Here is a 20,878-nt window from a genome sequence, read left to right as displayed (position 1 = left end):
GGAACCTTTCCCTGTGGTAGTCCATGTTTCCAGCTTGCTAGTATGATGCTATGTGCTGATGCAGAGCGGGTAGGGGGTGGGAGGAGAGGATCTCTAGATGAGGACATTCTGGCGGGTGCGGGGGGGGGGGGGGGAGAGGAGAGAGGCCCATCGGTGAGGCCTCAGATGTTCTAAGGACTGAGAAGACAGTAATGAATGGTGGTGTGAGGCTTATAGGGGCAAGTAGGCCATGTCTGTTGGGGAAGACTTCTCTCCTAGTGGGGGTAGAATTTTGGGAGTGGGTACAGAAAGGGGTCAAGATTGGAAAGATAAAAGGAGCCAGCTCTTAAGAGTGGGGATCAATGGAGAAACTAAGGCACTTTTCTAAAGTTGCCTGCTTTGGTAATAGTGGAGCTGAAGCTAGAATACAGGAGGTCTCAGTCCCTGCTCAGTGCTCTTCCTACTTCCCAGTTTGTTGGCCCTATTTTACTCGAGTTAATTGCGTGTGAGTTAATAAATGAATATAATAAAATCAAAGATTCTGGGGGTGGAGGGAAGATTGGGTTGAGTGAGACTGTTCCAGCAGGTAGAAGGAAGGGTATACGCAAAGGCCCTGAGGTAGAAAGGAGTGTGCCTTGAGGGATGTGTGTATGTGTGTGTGTGTGTGTGTGTGTGTGTGTGTGTGTCTGTCTGTCTGTCTGTCTGTCTGTCTGTCTGTCTGTCTGTGTCTAGGAGAAGGAGATACGAAATAGGCCTCCCAGAATTTAGAAAGTAGCTTATGCCTATAATCCTAGCTACTCGGGAGGCTGAGATTAGAGGATCGGCGGATCGTGGTTCCAGGGCAGCCAAGATAAGAAAGCCCACATGACTCTTATTTCAAATAAAGTAGTCAGAAAAAGTCAGAAGTGGTGCTGTGGCTCAAGTGGTAGAGCCTTGAGCAAAAAAGCAGCTCAGGGACAGTGCCCAGGCCCAGAGCTCAAGCCCCAAGATCGGCAGAAGAAAAAAGAACAGCCATGCAGCAGTGAACTGGTATGTGATAAGGCTATGAAGTGGACCCAGAAGTCCTCGGTTGTGTTGACTTTAAGCTCTGGGGAACTTTAGCCACCATGTTTTCCTTCCAAATAGTGTTACAACTTTGAGACAACTTTGTGCTGTTTACAAGTATGTTCTTTTCTGGTTGTTTTACACACACACACACACACTCTTGGAAAGGGCTTGCATTCGAAAGCTGCACAGGCAGTCTGAACACTTGGCTGGTATTTCCTTAGAGGATTTTCTCATCTGGGGTGGTGACGTTCATACGAATGCACTTATTCATGGTTTTCGCACTCTGGCCTCCCACGCTGTTCCGGCATGAACGAGTCAAAAGCCTGTCAGCTTCAGCCTTTGAGGAGCAGGCTGGAACATGCAGCAGAACTCTGGCCATGCAGTAACTTCTCGTGAGGTGGAAGAGGCTTCATGATGCATGGGCTCCGTCCCTCACACATGAGGTATCCTGAAGCATACAGTGGCTTAGTGAGTGTCTAGGGATAATGGAGTATCCTCAAAGCAGAAGGAGAGCCAAGAAGGGGTTAGGGACAAAGTGTAGTCCCTGAGGACCTCAGTGACCGACCTCCTTGTTCTGAGTGGGCCCTACCTCCTAAGGATCCTAAGTTTCTAGAGCCTCCCAAAATAATGCTTCCAGCCCTGAGCACAGTCCCTGAACTTTGTTTGCTAAAGGCCAGCACTCTACCATTGAGCTACACAGCTCCACTTCTGGGTAGTTTATTGTCGAGAAGAGTCTCACGGACTTTTCTACATTGTCTGACTTTAAATTAGGATATTCACATCTCAGACTCCCGAGTAGCTAGGATGAAAGTTCTGACCACCGGTTATAGCTGCTCTAGATGTCAGTGTGTCAGTATATCCTTCCTTCCGTGCCTAGCACAGCCTCTACTGTCCCACAGCCTTGGCTGTACAAACCAGATTCCACTTCTTATCGCAGGAGAGCCCTCAAGTTAGGCTGTGCACAGGGCAGGCAGTGCGGGGGGGGGGGAGCGTGGGGCGACACAATCCCAGGGGTTGCTGTGTTCCTGGGTGTGTTCTCACATTTGGAAAATAGGGAAGTTAAGTTCCTCTTGCTAAACAGATGAGCCTATCTGTGGTGGGTATGGAACTCAGAATCTATTGTATGTTGAACAAGGACTATATCTCGGAGCCATACACCCAGCTCTGTAGTTTAGTTGAAAATGAAAAAAGAAAAGAAAAAAAAAGTTTGACTCTTGAGGCAAGGTCTTACTATGTAACCCAGGCTAGCTTTGAACATCTGTGTTGGGTTTATAAGCCAGTGTCACCTCTATTCAAAGTCTCCTGTTTTTTAAAAATGTATTTTCAGAAATAGAATATGAGCCATCAAGTATAGGATTTGACTGCTTAGGATGAGGTGATGTAGAAAAGTGGGTCAGGGTAAGAAACTGAGAGCACAGGTACCACAAGGGAAGAACTCAGCACCCAAACAGTAACTAGGAAGGGCTGGGTCTTAGAGCCAGACCAGCCAGAGGTGATGAGCTCTGCCAGCACTGTTCGATGGCCTCTAGCTCCAGTCCTCACATCTGTAGGCCTCTGGCTCCAGGCCTCTTGTCTGCAGGGCCGGCCTCTGCCCCTGTCATTAGTATTCATAGGGCTACAGGTTTGCTACGAGAACTGGATAGGGTGTTTATTGTAATGCTTAGCTCAGGATGAATGTTTGGTCTGTAGCAGCTGTTAATATCATTACGGTCTGCCCTCTCTCTGTGGGTACCACATCGAAGATCCAGCCAACTGTGGATTGAAAATGTTTGGGGGGAGAAATGTGTCTTTTTTTCCCTTATTGTTGTTCCCTATGTTGCACAATATGATACTAGGCACTCTCCTGTAGTGGCTATTATAAACAACATAGACACGATTGAGCTGGGGTCTTGAGACAAGCCTCGGTGGGTGCCGAGCGATAGTTCTTTCAGTCATTAGCAGTAAAGGAAGCAGCATTACAGACATACATCTTGTTCAAAAGTGGTTGGGGAGTCACCAAAGTAGATACCTTAATCATCAATGAAACAGATGTTTATTGAGCACCTTTTATGTGCCGAGCATGGAGCAGAGTGCTTGGGATGCAGATGTGAGCAGACCGGGCGCTTGTTGAGAGCAGATAGCCCTTTAGGAGGGGTGGCTGGGGAGTTGAGATGGGCGCAGGGTGGCGGTGGGTCAGGATGAGCTCAGGCAGGGCCTTTTGTGCTGAGCTTCAGCGGGATCCATGAACCTCGTGAACGTGGAGGTGCTGATGGAGGCAAAGCCGAAGGCACAGATCTCGGATTCCCAGGGTGTGCAGCTGAGGTTGGTGACCCAGGGAGGAGACACTCATTTAGTCACTTCATCCCAGCCTTCCAGGTGGCAACTTCCCACAAGGGGGACCAAGATGAGGACAAATAGCTAGATAAATACAGTTCCTGGAAACGGTGAGAATCCCTTGTGTCTTTCCTGCCTGGGAGGTTCTGTATTTATTTGTGTGGTTACTGTTACCAGTAGCTGCAGGCAGAGGCTTGGGGATGCATGGATCTTTAAAATAGGGAGATTCCAGAAAACTCAGCGTCCAGCTTATTACTGTGAATTTAACCACTGTCATTGATGATTAGACTGTCATGTGTATGTTTATTTTGCAAAACATGTCCCAAGATTGTCTCTGAAACCACAAACACTTCCATCCTTGTGTGGGGTTGTCTGTGGCGTCTTCTGTGGACTTGGCTAGTGGTTAAAGGACTGAGTGGGCCAGGGACATAGTTACAACTCCCTGTGTGGCTCATTAGCTTTCTTTGTCTCCTTTGTAAATAGAGAGAATTTTCACTTGCTGGGGAGGCTCTAATGAAATCTCAGCTTTGCTGACTGAGAGGAACACTGCCTCCCTGGCCAGCTTGCAGCTAGCGACTTCAGCATCCCTATTTGAAGATGGAAATGCCATGTGGTTTTCCCTTGTCTTCCTGTCTCCTGAGAAGGCTGACTGCGGTGGCCTGTGACTTCTCCGGCTGCTTGTCTGGCCCAGAGCAGGAAGGACTCCATGGTCCTTGTCTGAACTCTCAGAGACAGATGGGGCAGTCACAGAGAGGTGACTGGAAGGCCACCTGTCTGGCCATGCAGACTGTCCAGGTGTCACATCACAGAGCCTCTGTGGACCCCAGTGGATTCTCTGTACTTCTCATTCCTTCTTTGGCTCACCTGGCTGCCTTTCTTTTTGATGGAGTCAGTTCTGTGACATCCCCACCACCACTACCATTGGCACTGGACAGCCCCTACATGCTAATGATTCAGGGTTGGGAAGTTCACCACCTACTATTAGTTGTGGCCTTTCTGATTGTGCCAGATTGTTTCAGGCACATTGCTGCTCTGAGTTGCCACCTCCTCATGTGCCTCCTGTCTGTTGGCATTAGGTTCCCATAATGGGACAGGCTGGCCTGTGTCCCTGAACCCATCTGAACCCTCACCTCCTCTTTATTTCTGGCCTTGAACTCAGGGCCTCAGACTCTGGTTTTGGCTTTGCTACTTGAGCCACACCACTATTTGAAGTTGCTGCTGCTGCTGCCACCGCCTCCTCCTCCTCCTCCTCTTCCTCCTCCTCCTCCTCCTCCTCCTCCTCCTCCTCCTCCTCCTCCTCCTCTTTCTCCTCCTCCTCCTCGTCCTCCTCCTCTTCCTCCTCCTCCTCCTCGTCCTCCTCCTCCTCCTTCTCCTTCGCCAGTCCTGGGCTTGAGCTCAGGGCCTGAGCACTGTCCTTGGACTTTCTCAAGGCTAGAGCTCTACCACTGGAGCCTCAGCACCACTTCTGGCTCTTTTCTATGTATGTGGTACTGAGGAATCAAACCTGGGTCTTCGTGCATGCTAGGCAAGCACTCTACCACTGGGCCAAACTCCTGGCCCCTCTACTTAGAGCTTCTTATCTACAGTCTCTAGAATTTGTCTGCTTGGGCTGTCTTCAAGCCTTAACCCTCAGATTTCACTCTCCTAATAGCTATGATTATGTGTATAAACCTGAATATGTTCCTTAATAAAATAAGGCAGTTAAAAGTGTATGTGTGTGTGGTGGGAGGGGATAGGCTAGGAGGTGGAGAGAGGTAAGGCTGGAAGGGAGTTTATCAAATCTGCCCACAAGGAGCCAGTCACAGTGTTTGGGAGAGAGCCAGGCTCTATGGACCAACTCAAAATGCTGACAAGCTGGCCCTGTCCTGTGACTTTAGCAGTGCTGGCCCTTTAGTCTTGGGAAGATCTTGCCACCCCTCTGCTGCTTGCCAGGCATTCCACAAAGCCAACCTGAATTGCTCAAGTGCTTGTGGGCAAGGGCAGACTTATCTGGTCCTGCCTTGGGCTCTAGAGGTATGCCCTTGGTGATTCAGATTTGCTTCAGGGCCCTCTCAGGAGCCAGCCCAGGAGTGTCTCTATGCACCGGAGCTGCTGGAATTAGGGGGTGCTATTGGCGGTGGCAGCCACATGAAACCTGTCAGGAGAGCTCACGGCACTGCCCTGTGAGCCGCTGGACTGCAGAAGGCGTGGGTAAGAAGTCCTGTTCTGGCCAGATAAGGCCCAGGGGATTTTCATCCTGATTCCTGCCTAGAGGAAGGGGAGAAAAAATCTGGTTGTTGGGCCCAGTGCAGACTCTGACAAGTGAGGATCAGGAGGCTAGACACTGGATTCCTGCCAGCTCAGCAGCAGCTTCCACTCCTGGCTGACCCAGGCCAGGCTGGGAGAGGAATTAGTGTGCACAAAAATTGCCTTGTGTGGCATTCACCAACTGGGTCGGAGCTCAAAATGGCAGAGAGACTCATTTAAAAACACAAAGAATAGTTCATTTTCCACATGATAACGCTATGGGTGCTGTGTGAATAATGTGTAATAAAAAGATGAGGAAGTAAGGAAACGACCTGCAAATGGAATCTGGGCAGTGCAGCTTATTGGAAAGTTGTGAAGTTTTTTCTCCTCTGTGCTAGACAGGATGCTTAAGGGACCTTGTGTCTGGAGACTTTGCTCTTCAGAGGTTTTGGAGGGATGAAAATGGAGATATTGTTTTTTTCTGAGTAGTGTTTTGGAGATTAGAGTCGCAGAGACTTCCCTGTTTGGGCTGGCTTCAAGCCACGATCCTCCCATCAGTCTCCTGTGCAGCCAGGATTACAGGCATGAATCATCAATGCCTAGCTTGTATTTTTAAGAACCTAGTCCTCTTGGTTCTGTGGTAAATAGCTTAGTTTCCTCTCCTGAGAGGTCTGACAAGAAATTTTAATTATGTTTCATTTACTGCTTAGCTAACATCTGAAAGGAGAGTAATTATTTGGGAATGATTCTGGGAGTAAGTGAAATGATTCTGTTTTTAGGGTTGGTTTCAAGGATTAGCTACATTATGACTATTAGTTGGCTGCATTTACTTACCTCCTCTGTTCAGGATTCTTAGCAGTGCTGGCCCCTGTCAGAAATGGGCACTGGTGGCTCACACCTGTAATCTTAACTACTCGGGTAGCTGAGATCTGAGGATTTCAGTTCAAATCTAGCTTGGCCAGGAAAGTTTGTGAAACTCTTATCTCCAATTAATGCCCCCCCCCAAAAAAAACCCCAAACAAACCAGAAGTGGCACTGTGGCTCAAAGTTGTAGCCTTGAGTGAAAAAGCTCAGGGATAGCCCCCAGGCCCTGAGTTCAAGCCTCACGACTGACCCCACCCCCTCAGAAAAAGTGGATCATTAACAGTTATACCCTGAAATATGCTTCCCCTTGCTCCTAATTCATGTCCAGCTCCCCATGTGACTATCTTTGGGGATAAGCCTGTAAGGAGGTAATTAAAGTTAATGAAAGTCATAAAGGTGGGCTCTGAACCAGGTGGACTGGAGTCCTTCTGAGGAGAGAGACACTGGACTGAGGAGGTCATACAAGGAGAGACATCTGTCTGCCGGTAGAGGAGACAGGCCTTAGGAAGAACCAAGCCAGCAGTAGTTTGGTGCTTGTGCCTGGAGTCCAAGAGGCACCTTGTCCCTAACTTTGCTAGCAACTCTGGTCATGGGCTTTCAGTTTTGCTGTCTAATTGTTTTCTCTTTTTCATGGAAGGATTTAGGGAGATTAAGAAATGCTGTTGCCCTCATGACATCTGTCCAGAATCCCTTTCTAAATAAGTATTTTAAATACTGCTAATACATCCCCCCTTAATCTCACTGGACAAACCAGCAAGGGTAAAAGCGAAGGCCAACAGGCAGCAGGTCATAGGCCAGTTGACGACAATGGATTAGGGCCCATTGTGCTCCACAAAAGTACTTCCTGTGCCAGCCTGTTCATTCAGAGCCCAGCTCAGCCAGGGCTGCACAGGCTTCTGGGAGGCTAGAGAGCTGCTCCTGCCACCCAGGGCCCAGTGACATGCTAGCACCTCAGAAGTCACTGCCAGTCGAAGCTGTCTCCTTGGCTCCCCATCAGAGAGATGGATCCTGAGAAGTTACTGTACCTGCCAGCAAAGAGCAGTAAACTTGGTCCCCCACCTTTGCTCAGGTTCTCTAACTGGGACTATCATTCCATACCTATATGTCTTGTTGTTCTTAAATAATTCCTAAATAATAAAAATATAATGCCTTTTCCTACATAAGCAAACATGGGCAGAAGCCACTCATACACAGACATACAAATGTATGAAAGTCATTGCCTACATTGTGTGTTTGTCCTAAATCTCTGTGTTTACTTTGTAAGAGCAGGACATTTTCGTCCACTACCCTGGCATTACTGTCACGCCTAAGAAAACACAATAATTACATAAAGGCTCATGTCACATTCATGCTTCCTCCCCTCATTGTTCCTCACACTTTGTATACCTTTCTCCTCCCTAGACTGAGTGTGTACAAGGTTCACATGCTATCTAGGTGCCCTCAGGCCTGCCTGAGTTGTGCTAGGCACCACCCCTTCCTACTCAGCTTCCTGGAGTTCCCAGAGCCCTATGGCATGTAAAGCGTCACCTGTGGGAACTCTAGACATGTGGTGCCTGGAGCCTGGAGGCCAGACAGCAAGAGCTGTCTACTTAGGAGTAGTTAACTGCTTAGACCCTGGGCTCACACCTCTAATCATAGCAGAGAAGTTTGAGAGAATCCATCTTTAATTAGCCAGCCAAAAAAGTTGGGTTGGAGACAAGACTCAAGCGGTAGAGTGCTAGCTGTGTGCCAGAGAGCTGAGTGAGCATAAATCCCAAGTTCACGTCGTAACACTGGAAAAGAAGCACTAACAGTGTTTCATTAATTGTTACTGAATTTGTGGGGTAAAAGAGCATACAGCAGCAGGTTCTAGTCCTGTGTAGACTAGCAATTGTGACAGACAGCTGAAAGAGCCTTGTTTTCTCTTTGTTTGGTCAGCCCTTGCAGTCATTAGCTGCCAGGGGAAAATAATAGTTTCCTGTGGCATGGAGTAAGCACATGACTGGACCCTTTGGGACTGACTTTACAGCAATGGAATCATGCATATTCAAGCGGGCAACGAATTTGTTGGACTCACTGAACCAGAAGTGGCCATAAAGAATCCATTCGTATAAACCCAAACTCCAAATCTTATAGTGACCTAGTATACACCATCTCCTGATTTTGGCTCCGAAATTCCCAGCACATAGTTGTTTGTGGAGATCATAAGACTCCAGAGTTCATGTATAGTGCTGGTCTTACATGGGAGTACCCATTGCAAGGGAAAGAACTGGCAACATGAGAGGGACGGGCGCGTGCGTGCGTGCGTGCGTGCGTGCGTGCCTCTTTGAGGGACCTGGAGCACTTCTTTGCCCATCTAGAGAAGTAGCATCTGCTCAGCACCAGTCCAGGGTCACCTTGAGGCCACTCAGGTTCTTCCTTCATGTCCCAACTTTTTTAAAGAAAAGCCTAGAGCTTTAAGGGAAATGTCCTGGTTTTTAATTATCCGCACTTAATTAAAAACTACCTTCCTCACTTCTTCTCTCCCTCTCTCTCTCTCTGAGGGAGGTGGGGGTCAGCAAAACAAGTCTATAAGCCACAGAGACCACACAAGCTGCCACTGCCCAGCTCTGATTGTGGTAACAACTGCCCTTCCTTAGTGGCTTTTCTATGTCTCTCTCTGCTCCTTGGCCTTTGTCCCTGTATTTTGTTGTTATCCTTTTAGCCTCTCCTCATTAGTAGTCCACGTCTCCTGCCTGCAGTCTCCTGAGTCTGAGATCCGGTGAGTGTATTATGACTCGTACCAGAGTGAGATTGAGTTTTCAATTTACTATGGAGATGTGGATGCAGAACCAGTAAACACTTGGACCCAAGGAGACCCCAGTGTCCCCAATTCTTCCTCGTACACAAGGAACTATTCTGAGCCTTTCCCCTCTTCATGGATGGGCAGTCAGATAATAATAATGTTTGTACTTCCTCATTCCCTCATGTCGTGTCATAGGATGTGCTTTTTGGTTCTGTCTCTGTGGTCCTATGGAATTGTCAAAGAGGAGGTGCCAGAGATGTACCCCTATAAACTACTGCATTTTTAAATGTAATAGTAGCAGCTGGCTCTGTTTTTTTTTTTTTTTCCAAATACTGCTTTAACGTTTATTATGCTGTATTTATACTAACCAAGCAAATTAACTTGGCTTTTTAGGGCTGTTCTTTGCAGGGATTTCTTTTTTAACTTTATATTTTGAAGTAATCTTAGATTTGCTAAAGAGTTACAAGGGTAATGATAATACGTATATATCCTTTACGCAGATTTACTAATTTTTAGCGTTGTACCATAGTTGAGATAGATGTCTATCTGCCTCTCTGTTCTCATAAATGTTTTTCCTGATCCATTTAAGAGTTAGTATGAAAGTCATGATTTACCCCTAAATTATCATGCATCTATTTTCTTCTACGAACTTTTTAACACGGCTGTGGTGTGATTACAAAGTGCAGGAACTTCATTATGTAATGTATTATGTAATATAATGCGACATTATTATGTAATATAATGTGTTAGCTAACTCTTTGTCTCTGACAAACATCTCACATAAACAACTTAAAAGGAAGCGAGCTTTATTTATTTGAAAATTAAGTAGTTGTACAAAGGGGTTTCAATTCAACATGTCAATTTATGATTCATTGCATCTTGGTCAGATATCATGATAGGCAGAAAGCACATGATGGCAGAGTGGCCTCAGATAGAGCTGTGCACTGTGGAGAGATGGATAGGAGATGGAGACAGGCGCCTTTTCAAGACTCCCTGGTGACCTCCATCACCTTTGGAATCTACCATACACCAATCCGCCGGTAAACTAATCCTCAGGATCTAGTCACTTTCTAGAATGCCATCAACTGGCAACCAAGCTTTTAGCACATGAGCCTCTGTGGTGGATATTTCCTATCCAACCCGTAATTGTCCATATTCGTTTTTCACCAATCAGGTCAAGTAAACCATTTATGGCTGGTCCCTCCGCCTGATGGAGGATGGGGTCCCTGACCTGGCATTGCATTGATGTGTGTGCATCTTTATCTTCCTTAATCCAGAATGCTCCTATAGCTTTTCTGTGTCTCATGACCTTGGTTATTTGTATCTGTGATCTCTTTCTGGCTGGTTGCTAGGGAGAACATCCTTCACTTTGGGTTTGCCAGCTGTTTGCTTGTATATCCAGGTTTATGTGTTTTTGACAGGAACTCAAAGGCTTTTAATCCATCTCTTCTTGGCAAAATAGACTTCTGGTCTCACAGGTGGCAAACCTTGTTGCTAGGAGGTCAAGGTCATGAGCAGATTTAGCCCTTGAGGGCCCCTGGCAGGCTGCAGCTCACAGGTATGTTGTGTTGGGCACATGAGATGTTAAATGGTGACTCTGTGCTTAAGATCTCAACAATGCACAGAAAAATCCAAACTCATAGCTGCACCTGAGAAGCTCTGGAGGCTGCCTTAGGGCAAGCATGCACTTCCCTTCCACACCACTCCCAGGATAGGGTCCAGCTGTGCTGGTCTCAGCCTTTGGCTTACCTATTCCCTATTTGCATCTCTGAAGCAGTGACACTGTGTGTCTACATCTCCCAAAGAGAAATTGCCCCACTGGTGCCTTAGAGTATCCAGAACAGGCTCCCACGGGGGCCTAGCTCTGTGACAGCCCTCTGTGCTCCTTGTATTTGATCTGGGCAAAGCTGCCTCCTTAGACTTAGGGGCCTGAACCAGTCTGGGGAAACTAACAGTATTTCTGAGTTGAGCCTGAGTCAGCCATGCCTAAGGAGGGATTAGCTGTGGGGAAGAAGACTCAGTGTTAGAAGCTTGGCCTTCCCCAGCCCCCATGCCCAGGAGGAAACAGACTTCTTTGGTTAGAGCAGCAGTGGTCTTTGCTGTTCAGTTTATGAATAATGACAGTAATGACAAATGACAGCTGGCATTTAGCACTTACTATGTGCCCCTTAATGTGTTGTTATACATATACACGCATATTCACAGCCATATGATGACTGTAGATATGAAGTGGCTACTTCTGTTGTCCTATTCTGCAAGGGCTGAACTGAAGCTCATTTCCATGCCCAAGGGCATGCAGAGGTGCATTCATCCAGCTTGTCTGACTTCAGAGCACTTGTTCTGGCACGAAGTGTGAGTTTTGTGTGAGTGAAGTAACAGTGGAGTGTGGTTCCTGCTTTTGAGCTCAGATCCCTGTGCTTCCCCTCTTTGCACAGGTAGGTGTCACTTGACAGCCATCACAAAGGCTAAGGAGAGCCAAATGAGACATGGTCTGCCCTCAGGAATCACACAGTTCATTGGGAGCCCAGCACTGTTCACCTGGGTCAAAGTACTAGATTTGCACAGAAGTCAAGGAAGGAGCTGATGTCAAAACCCCTGCAGTAGAAGTGGAGCCAAGAGGAAGATGGCCTTAAGGAGGAGCTCAGAGAATCACTGGGTGTTCACCAGGGTGCCAGGGCTCTGGGACGTCAGCCTCAGCACAGACACTGTTGTCAGAGAAGCCTGCCAGGGAAGGGCTACGAGCCACCAAACTGCTGAAGGGGAAGGGGCTGAGTTAGATGGTCACCTGAGCTGCTCTGGGAGCCCTGACAGCTGTGAATGGAGGACAAGACGGGTCCCGTCTGGAGAGCACTGTGTGTGAGGAGAGGAAGCTTGGGGTAGTATGGCCCCACGGAAGGCTTCCTCTACCTTACCATCTCTACCCTCCACTGCTTCCCCTCCCCCTCACTGCCAGTGCTGCTGTCGGGCTAGCTTGGTTTTATTCCTTCTGCCCTCCTGAGATTGTTTCAAAGGCAGTTCAGTGGGATGCTTTCTTTCACTGCCCAGATTTGAATCCCAGCTCTGCCATTTGCTGCTCTGTGGTTTGCTGGGAAAATGAGTTAACTTCTCTCTGGATATTTAAGTCAGCAAGTATTACATTCCAGCCCTCTCCACTCCTGCAGTCTGTGCTGGACAAGTAGTAGCTACTGGATTGTCATTGTGAAGGTTGCATGAGAGGGTGAGCTTAGATTCTGTTAAGAATGGTGCAAACATGGTGTGTTGCCTCACACTTGTAATCCTAGTGACTTGGGAGGCTGAGATCAGGATTGTGGTTGGAAAACAGCTTGGACAAAAAGGTTTTTGAGACCCCCATCTCAACCGATTAAAAGGTGGGGTATATGTCTGCCCTATTAGCAATGCCAAGAGTATATAGAAGGATTGTGGTGCAGACCAAAAGTAGAACCCTATTCAAAATGTAGTAAAAACAAAAAGTACTGGGGGCATAGCTCAAGAGGTAGTCTGAGTTCAAACCCTAGTAATACACACACACACACACACACACACACACACACACACACACACACACACACACACACACACACACACGATATTATGCTTGGTAATGACCTTGACTTTGGAAGTCTTAGAAGAAGAGGTAATAAACACTATAAAACAGTGATTGACACCTGCATGCCCTTCTTGAGTATTGTTGAAGGCTGTTTTGTGGTCCTCATGACTTTGGGTAGCCTGGCCCCTCAAAAGCCCCTCAGCCACTGTGTTTGAGAGGGCATGTGGCTTGGTATGAATTCAGGTGCACACACTGGTAGGGTATATTCTGTACCTGACAGCACAGTAGAACTGAGGTCTCTCAAGCCGAGTTTTTTTTTGTAGGTCTAGGGAAGGCAGAATTCCCCTAGTGTGCGTCCCATGTTTTCATGTCTGGAAATTACCAAATGCATGTAACAGGTTCCATAGTTTTGTTTGGAGTAATTATCCCTTGAGAGTGCTGTCTGGGGTTGCTGGTTGTTTATTCTGACATTGGGGCAGATGTAATTGCTTTGACTTACAAACATTAATTATTGCAGTCATTGGAAACTGTGAGAGGTGCTTGCCACCTCCTCGATGATTTGCTTTCTTCCCCAGTGCTTTGAAAGAAAACCGCAGGGTGGCCAGGAGCTGTGGCAGGGCTGGGAGGGAGCTGGGGAAGCTTTCCAGAACCATGCAGGTGAATAATTTCACATCCATGGCCACCAGTCCTCCAATCCTGGCAGCCACCACTCCTTCTACAGTAGCCATGTCTGGGCTGCTGGTTTTCCCACATTCTGTTTGCTGTCACCACACAGCTCTTGGTGCTCCTCGGCTTCTTGTCGTTCCATGGCCTCCCTTCCCACTGAGAATAGCACTCACACTCCTTGCCCAGCTCAGGAACTTCAGGGCTCACGTGCTGCTCCTGTCTCCCTGGCTTTTTCTACTCCCTTCTCTCCCTGGGGTGATGCTGGTGATGCCTCATCCTGAATTGGAACTGCATGTTAATAGGCCCCTTAGAAGTGGTGTTCTGTCATCTTCCTCAGATCTGGCCTTCATTGTCACCTCCCAGAAAAGCCACCTGAGCCCTTGCTTTGTGACACACCACCTTCACTCCATCCCAGACCTTGCTTTACCTGTATCCTCCGCAATGTTATTGGAAGGTCCTACTTATTTGCTGACTTTGTGAATGTCACCTCTGTGAGAATGGGGACTGACCTTCTGTCCACCCTTCCATTCTGGTTCTTCAACAGTTCTTGACCTTGTATGGCAGGTGGCAGAGAGGCATTTGGTGAGGGTTTGGTACTTCCCATGGCAGTCATATGGCACTCTTCATTCTCTCTGCCCTGCACTGCTTTAGGATAGACTGAAAACCAGGCTCCCCTGGGGTCATCTTGCTGAGCCATCCTAAAATGATTCTTGTTTATGGCTCCCTGAGTCTGAAGTGCTCTGAAATTGGTAACTTCTTTTTTTTCTTCTGCCAGTCCTGAGCCTTGAACTCAGGGTCTGGGCACTGTCCTTGGGTTTTCTCAAGGTTAGTGCTCTACCCCTTGAGCCACAGCACCACTTCCAGATTTTTTCTAGGTATGCAGTACCTAGGCAAGCATTCTACCACTAGGCCAAACTCCCAGCCCCTTGGTAACTTTTTTTGGGGAAAAAAATTCCATACCTGATTCATTGTGATGGGAGATGGTCAGATGATAGGCCTGCTAAGAATACTCTATGAAATTGCCTCTGGGCTCCGTGGAGGAAGTGTATGTGTGTACATGTGAATGAACTTGACATGTCCCACCCCAGCCTTTAAGATAAGGGACATGGAGCCTGTATTGGTGATGTGTCTGGGGCTGGTATTCAAGGTCCCTGATGGGATGGGCCTGCATCATTGTCCCCATCTCATATACTGAGACTCATTAATGAACCCACCAACTTCATTAACTTGTCTGGATCAATAAAATGATGTCATTAATAATCAGAACAGAGGTATGCAGTGATGAGAACAACAAACTGTAAATGGGTTATCTGCCTAAGTTAAAGTCCTCTTAAGTAGCCACAAATTAGTTCTTTTGAGTCTGGTAATGCTTTTCTTTTTGGGCTAGTGACACACTGAGATGTATTTTTATTTGTTTTTAACCTTTTGGATTAAGAGAAGGTACCAGTCAGCAGCATTCTGTTCCTGTAGCAAAAATCATCTCCTCAAGAGATGAGAGCTAGGTTCTTACCTACGTGAGCATGTGGCATTAACCAAGGATTGGTGCTACCACCCCAGCCCGTGCAGAGACTGAGTCAAGGGCCTTCTGTGACGAGTTGTTGGATGAGAACACTCAGTTGCCAAAAATCCCTCTGATTGTGAAGAGTCACATGTACAGTGAACTTCACAGCAGTGCATTGAGCATGACAGAGGACCTGGCAGGCACTCACCTGGCTGTTTCTGTTGGTCACTGTGTATGGTGGGGGTGGGGGAGGGGAGGAGGAGGAGGAAGAAAGGGAAGGAGGAGTGAGGGGAGTGAGCAGTCAACGAAAGTAAAAGGCTTTCTTCAAAACAGAAGATAGTAAAGGAGCGTGAAAGATGTTTCACCCACAGTAATGGGATTTATTTCAAGGTTTAAGGCTTTCAATTAATTTTTACATTCCTCCTTATATGCATTCTAATTATTCTGCAATGATCCCTTTTATTTTTATTTTTAAAATAATCATAGCTTTGTAGTTGGGGGCTCTTTTTATTGTAGGCAAAGAAAAAACAGTGCACCATGTTGAAAGACATCTGGTGCCCTGAGTAGGAAGCCTGGGGTGGGAGTGGTGGGGGGGGGAGAGGTGGGGATTAGAAACAGAGTATGCAGTGTAGCTGGGGAGTCATCAAGACCATGTCTGCAAAGAGACAGAAGAATGTGCTTGAGGGCCTTGGGGCTGAGACCTTGGATTTGGTGGCCTTGGCTATGGACCTTGCTCAGAGACCCTGGCTGTGAACTCCTCTCCCGTGCATTGAGGAGAATATTACCACTGACTGGAGCATTGTGTAAAGGGAGGGGTAGGTGGATGAGTGTGCATGGGACTCAGCAAGGTGATGTCAGACATCTAAGCTGTGTGGTGACCACTCAGCGAATGGAAGCTCCCTCATCCCCAGGCACCATCCTCAGCCAGTGTACCTGGGGAATGGATTCAGAAGGGGGCTCTTGTCCTTGCTGAGGCTGGATTCTGTGATCCATGGACAACTCTTTTACTTTTTTTTTTTTTTTGCCAGTCCTGGGGCTTGAACTCAGGACCTGAGCACTGTCCTTGGGCTTTCTCAAGGCTGGCACTCTACCACTTGAGCCACAGAACCACTTCCAGCTCTTCTGTGTATGTGGTACTGAGGAATCAAACCCGGGTCTTTGTGCATGCTAGGCAAGCACTCTACCACTAGGCCAAACTCCCAGCCCATCCATTGTGCAACTCTATGTTGTGTAGATGTGGAGGTGGTGAGCTGTCTTTTTTCTTTGAATGGGAATTGAATGAAAAGTCTAGAATCTGTTAGGCATGTGTTCTAGCACACAAGTCGTGTACCTCGTGGCACCCTTTCCTTTCTATGCTTTTGGGATAGTATCTTGTTAACTTGGGCCAGGTCTGACCTTGAACTCACAATCCTTGTGAGTGTCTAAGTTACAAGGTACCTTCCCACCTGCTTGTTTCCTCTTCTGTAAAATGGGAGTTGTGCGAAATCCTGGGAGTGTTTAGTGCACAAGCCTTGGCAAATGGCATTTAATATAGAAAGCAATTGATAAAATAATACAAGTATTTCCCAGGGTGAATATTAAGCGCAATGCTTTGTATGTGCTTCTGTGAATGGAGAGAGCAGCCACATAACAGATGGGTGGATTCAGGCAGTCCAAGCACAACATGTGTCAGCAATCTGGGTTTGTAAGACCAGTTGGGCTTAGCTCGATCTTGAAAGCATAGTTCCTGAAGGCATTCCACAAACACGCTCTTGGTGACATAGCCTTTCCCATGATCTCTGAAAACAAGAGTATGTTAATCTTTCTGTCATGCAAATTGTGTTTTTCTTTACATAGATTACCTTCCTTGGTTTGGATTCACTTTGTTGAGTTTTAAAATCTGTTTTTCAACATTCTTGTATCTGCAGAGAAAACGAGGTGCTCAAAGTCCAGCTGAAGAAATATGTTGGAGCTGTCCAGATGCTGAAAAGAGAAGGCCAAACAACTGAGGGTGAGGGAGAGCTGGAGCCAGAGCTAGGGAGGGGTGGCAAGGGTGGGGGAGTGTATGTGTATGTGGGGAGGGGGGTGCGGGGGCGGGTGGGGACCCACAACGTTTCTACTGAGCCTTGGTCCTGACTGCAGTGGACACTCATGGGTACCCCTGCTCCTGACTAGCACCTGTCCAGATGAAGGAGCTTGGTGCTGCTCAGAATTCTTGCTAAGTGAAAGCCTATTATGCAATATGCTAGACTTTCAGCAGTAGTCATATGAGCTTGTGTTCTTAGTCTTGAGGCTAGCGTGAAGGTGAGCCTTGCGGGTAATAAGTCACTTTGAGCCAGGCTGTGAGCAGCAGAACATCAGATGTCTAAGAGTTTGTGTACTCCAGCATGGTTTGATCTAGCAGCTCAAAAGTTATTACCAGGTGTTGATTTCTTTCATTCCTCAACTCTGTTCCTGGTGTGTTTACAGTTGTTTTAACAACCAGCCCTTTGACCTGAAAGGCTCCAAGTATGTGCTGATTCCAGGGCATGGACACTCCTGCTAGGGCAGATTTACAGCTACTAACACCAGGTCATGGATGTGGGGCTCGGGAGGGATAGGCTCTGACTCCCTTGTGCGTCCCCTGTGCCAGCTCATTTTCAACCATGTATTCTTCCTGCAGGGTTAGTCTTCTCAGCAGTGAAAGGAGAATCTCTCTTCTCCACCACTTCTCCCTGAACCCCACCATCTCCTCCCCTCCAGAACAGTGGTTCTCAGAGTAGGCATTTTCAAAACTTCTCCAGACTTATGGAAGAGGCAGGGTAGAAGCAATACACTTTGCAGTATGGTTGTTGGAGATGGGGAGTGTATTCCTGCAATCCTAGCCCCTTAGGCTGAGAATAGGAGGATGGTAGTTCAAGGACAGCTTGGGCAGAAGAGACCATAAAACTTTATCTCAATGAAAGAGAGAGCCTAATGGTGCATGCCTGCCTACCCCAGGTATGATGGAGAAATCTAAAATAGGCAAATTCTGGTCCAGGTATGTACCTGAGCAAAAAGTGAAGACCCTGTTTCAAAAATAACCAGTTCAGGGCCAGGAGTTTGGCTTAGTGATAGAGTGCTTGCCTAGCATGTACGAAGACCCAGGTTCGATTCCTTGGTACCACATACATAGCAAAAAGCCAGAGTGATGTTGAGGCTCAAGTGGTAGAGTGCTAGCCTTGAGAAAGTCCAAGGACAGTGCTCAAGCCCTGATGCCAAGCCCAGGACTGGCAAAAAAAAAATAACCAGTTCAGAAAGGTTGTTTTGGAGACAAGGCTCAAGTGGTTGAGCACCTGCCTAGCCTGTATAGGGTCTTGTTCAAAACCCAGTATCACATAGCAAAAAGAAAAATCTAGCAATGGAAGCCTCTTTGATATGTCTCGATGGGACTAGGCAGTGTAGTCCAAGACTGGATGAGAGTCTTATGGCTAAAGGGTCCTCAAGCTGCTCTTCTCAGCCCTGTTTATTCTCTGTCTATGTCTTTTGGCTTTCATGTGCTTGCTTCATTAACTTGCATGATGTTAATATTCCACTATCACATCTGAATTTCTAGTAGGTAAAATCAAGAAGTAGGAGGAGCTGAGTGCATTTCACAGCTGAATTAGCTGAGGATTTGACTCTCTAAGGAGAGGAAGCTTCCTTTAAGGAGACTTTCATATTCTTCTTCCCATGACTTCTTACAAAGCAGGCCTGGAAGTGTGGTAGCTTCATGAGTATCTGAGGAAGGACAGTGGATATTGTGTAGTGGCCAGCAGCTCTCTTTCTGGTTTTAAGGGTGGTAGTAAGGGTAGTGGAAATCATATGGGAAGGAGTGAGGGCATTGCTGAAGGCTTTCCCAGCCCCTCTGTGTGCCATCATCAGAGGTCATGGTTACAGGAGGATCCAGCTTCTGGCTCTGGCCCACATGTCTGTGATTGTTGGAAAGGGTAAGGCTGTATTTGCTCAACCTGATTCCATCCCCAGCAGTACACTCCTTCTCCTCAACTGTGGCAGAAGCAATCACCTGCAAATATCAGTATCGATTCACCCTGCTTGGTTCATTTCCTTTTTATTGTTTGCTGGGAAACAAAGGCCCAGGAACAAAACGGAAGCATGGGAGCATCCGGAGTGCTGCAGCTCCCTCCTCCCAGGCCCAGGCCAGCCATGTATTTATCCTTGTCTTCGTGAAGGCTCAGCGCTGTGATTATCACCCTGGGGTTTGTCAATCAGCTTCTCCTCTGGTTCCCAGCTCCTCTCCTTCCTGGGAGCTGACAGGTGGCTTGTTTTGTTAAATGCCACTTTGGTTTTGGAAAGTGCTCTGTTTTAAGTTTCTAATTACAGCTTTCCTAAGGCAACTGGTCATTTTGCTTTGCTTGAGTGGTTAATGATGGCTTGTACCTCAGCCAGGAGTGGCATGTCTAAATGTTTTCTTCTCCTTGGCCTGAATGGGAATAGAAAGCCTGTACCGAGATGCAGCTGACCCCTGGCCAGGGTTGCATCCCTGCCTGGTGGTCTTGATCCTATTCTTTGCACTTCAGAGGACATCTCCCTCCTCCCTCTGAGTGTTGTGCCTTCCCTTCGCTGTAGAAGACTCTTCCTACTGCCTCCTCCAGGAAGCTGTTCCTGCTTTCCCTTGTCCCCCATTTGGTTTCTTTCTGAGCTTTGGTATACCTATCTTATAGTTTAAAGTTCTAGTTTCTTGCTTTCTTGACACATTCAAGAAATAGGTACCAGGATGCAGAGAGTAGAGACTGACTTGGTTGTTTGGGGTGGGGGCAGTACCAGGGTTTGAATTTAGGGTCTTGTGCTTGCTGAGTCCTGCCTCCAGATCTTCTTTTTAGTATGCTGGTTATTAACTTGTTAAGTAGTTGTTCAAAGGGGTTTCAGTTCCACATGTCAACTTATGAGTACAATGCATCTTGATTACTTAACTCCATCCCCAACCTACCCATCCTTTCAAGTTACCAAGTTCCAGGCTGAGAGGTATTCTAGGCTGGGCTGTGGGCATACTTCCTTGCCTTGCCGAAGCTCCTTCATCCTTCATCCTTCTCCCATGCTTTCTTATTATCTCATGTGTTTTAGGAAACCGATGCTTCCTCCTCTTTTCAGGTAGAGCCAACTAGACTATGCTCTGCTCTGCCTTTAATTACTTTTGCCCTCATTTGCATCTGGCTTGTCTCATTAGCATGCCATTAACTGAGTGCTTGTACCTCCACTGCAGTCAGGAACAGCATGCCTGCACACTTGTGTGACCTGGCCCCTCTGCTCCTGCTGCCTTCTGGGTAAAGGATTTTGGAGCTACGTGCCACGACCGCCTCCAGACTCAACACAGCCTTGCCTGGCAGTCACCGTTCAACTGCACTGTTGGAAAATATCTTGTGCTTAGTTTCCTTGTTAAAAGAGAGCTATAGTTTTAAAAAAAAGAGGCTAGGTGGCTCATGCCTAGAATCCTTGTATTCCAGAGGCTGAGGTAGGAGGATTAGGAGTTTGAGGCCAACCTTGAATTACATAGCAAAACCCTTTCTCAAAATAACAGCAACAGACAAACAAGTGTGTGAGAAGGAAAGAAGGAAAGAAAAGAGAAGTGAGAGTCAGTGACAAAGGAGAATAGGAATTGTAAACATTCCTGCCTTGGTTTTATACCACGGGAACCTTCTAGACAGCTGTGGTGCCTTGTGCAAACAGGTACTCTAGGGGTAAAAGCTCCCTTCCTGAAGGCCTGGTATCCCCTCCCCCCTTTTCCCCATGGCACACAGGCTTTTTATTATTTATTTATTTTTAAGGTCACGGGGCTTGAACTCAGGGTCTGAGCACTGTTCCTGAGCCTGTTTGTGCTCAAGACTAGCACTCTGCCAACTGAGCTACAGCTCTACTTCTGTTTTTTTTTTTTTGTTGTTGTTGTCTTTTTTTTTTTTTTTGAGTGGTTAATTGGAGATAAGAGTCACTTTTCTTTCTGGACCAGCTTTGAACTGAGATCCTCAGATCTCACCCT

The 20,878-nt window shown here is 47.1% G+C and overlaps 1 protein-coding gene across 2 annotated transcripts in view; it reads left to right on the top strand.

Annotated features, from left to right (window-relative positions):
• Snx29 (sorting nexin 29) overlaps positions 1 to 20,878 on the top strand; it is a 202,600-nt gene that overhangs the window by 80,200 nt on the left and 101,522 nt on the right. For both annotated transcript variants that reach the window (XM_090324654.1, XM_090324653.1), the window contains exon 14: positions 16,815 to 16,897. In XM_090324654.1, the coding sequence (XP_090180780.1) occupies positions 16,815 to 16,897 (83 nt within the window). The remainder of the gene's footprint in view (positions 1 to 16,814; positions 16,898 to 20,878) is intronic.

Source organism: Megascapheus bottae, chromosome 36 (assembly GCF_031878675.1).
Source record: "Megascapheus bottae isolate mThoBot1 chromosome 36, mThoBot2.hap1, whole genome shotgun sequence".
Lineage (NCBI taxonomy): Eukaryota > Metazoa > Chordata > Mammalia > Rodentia > Geomyidae > Megascapheus > Megascapheus bottae.
The sequence above is the reverse complement of the archived record's forward strand: the minus strand, read 5'-3'. Positions and strand labels throughout refer to the sequence as shown.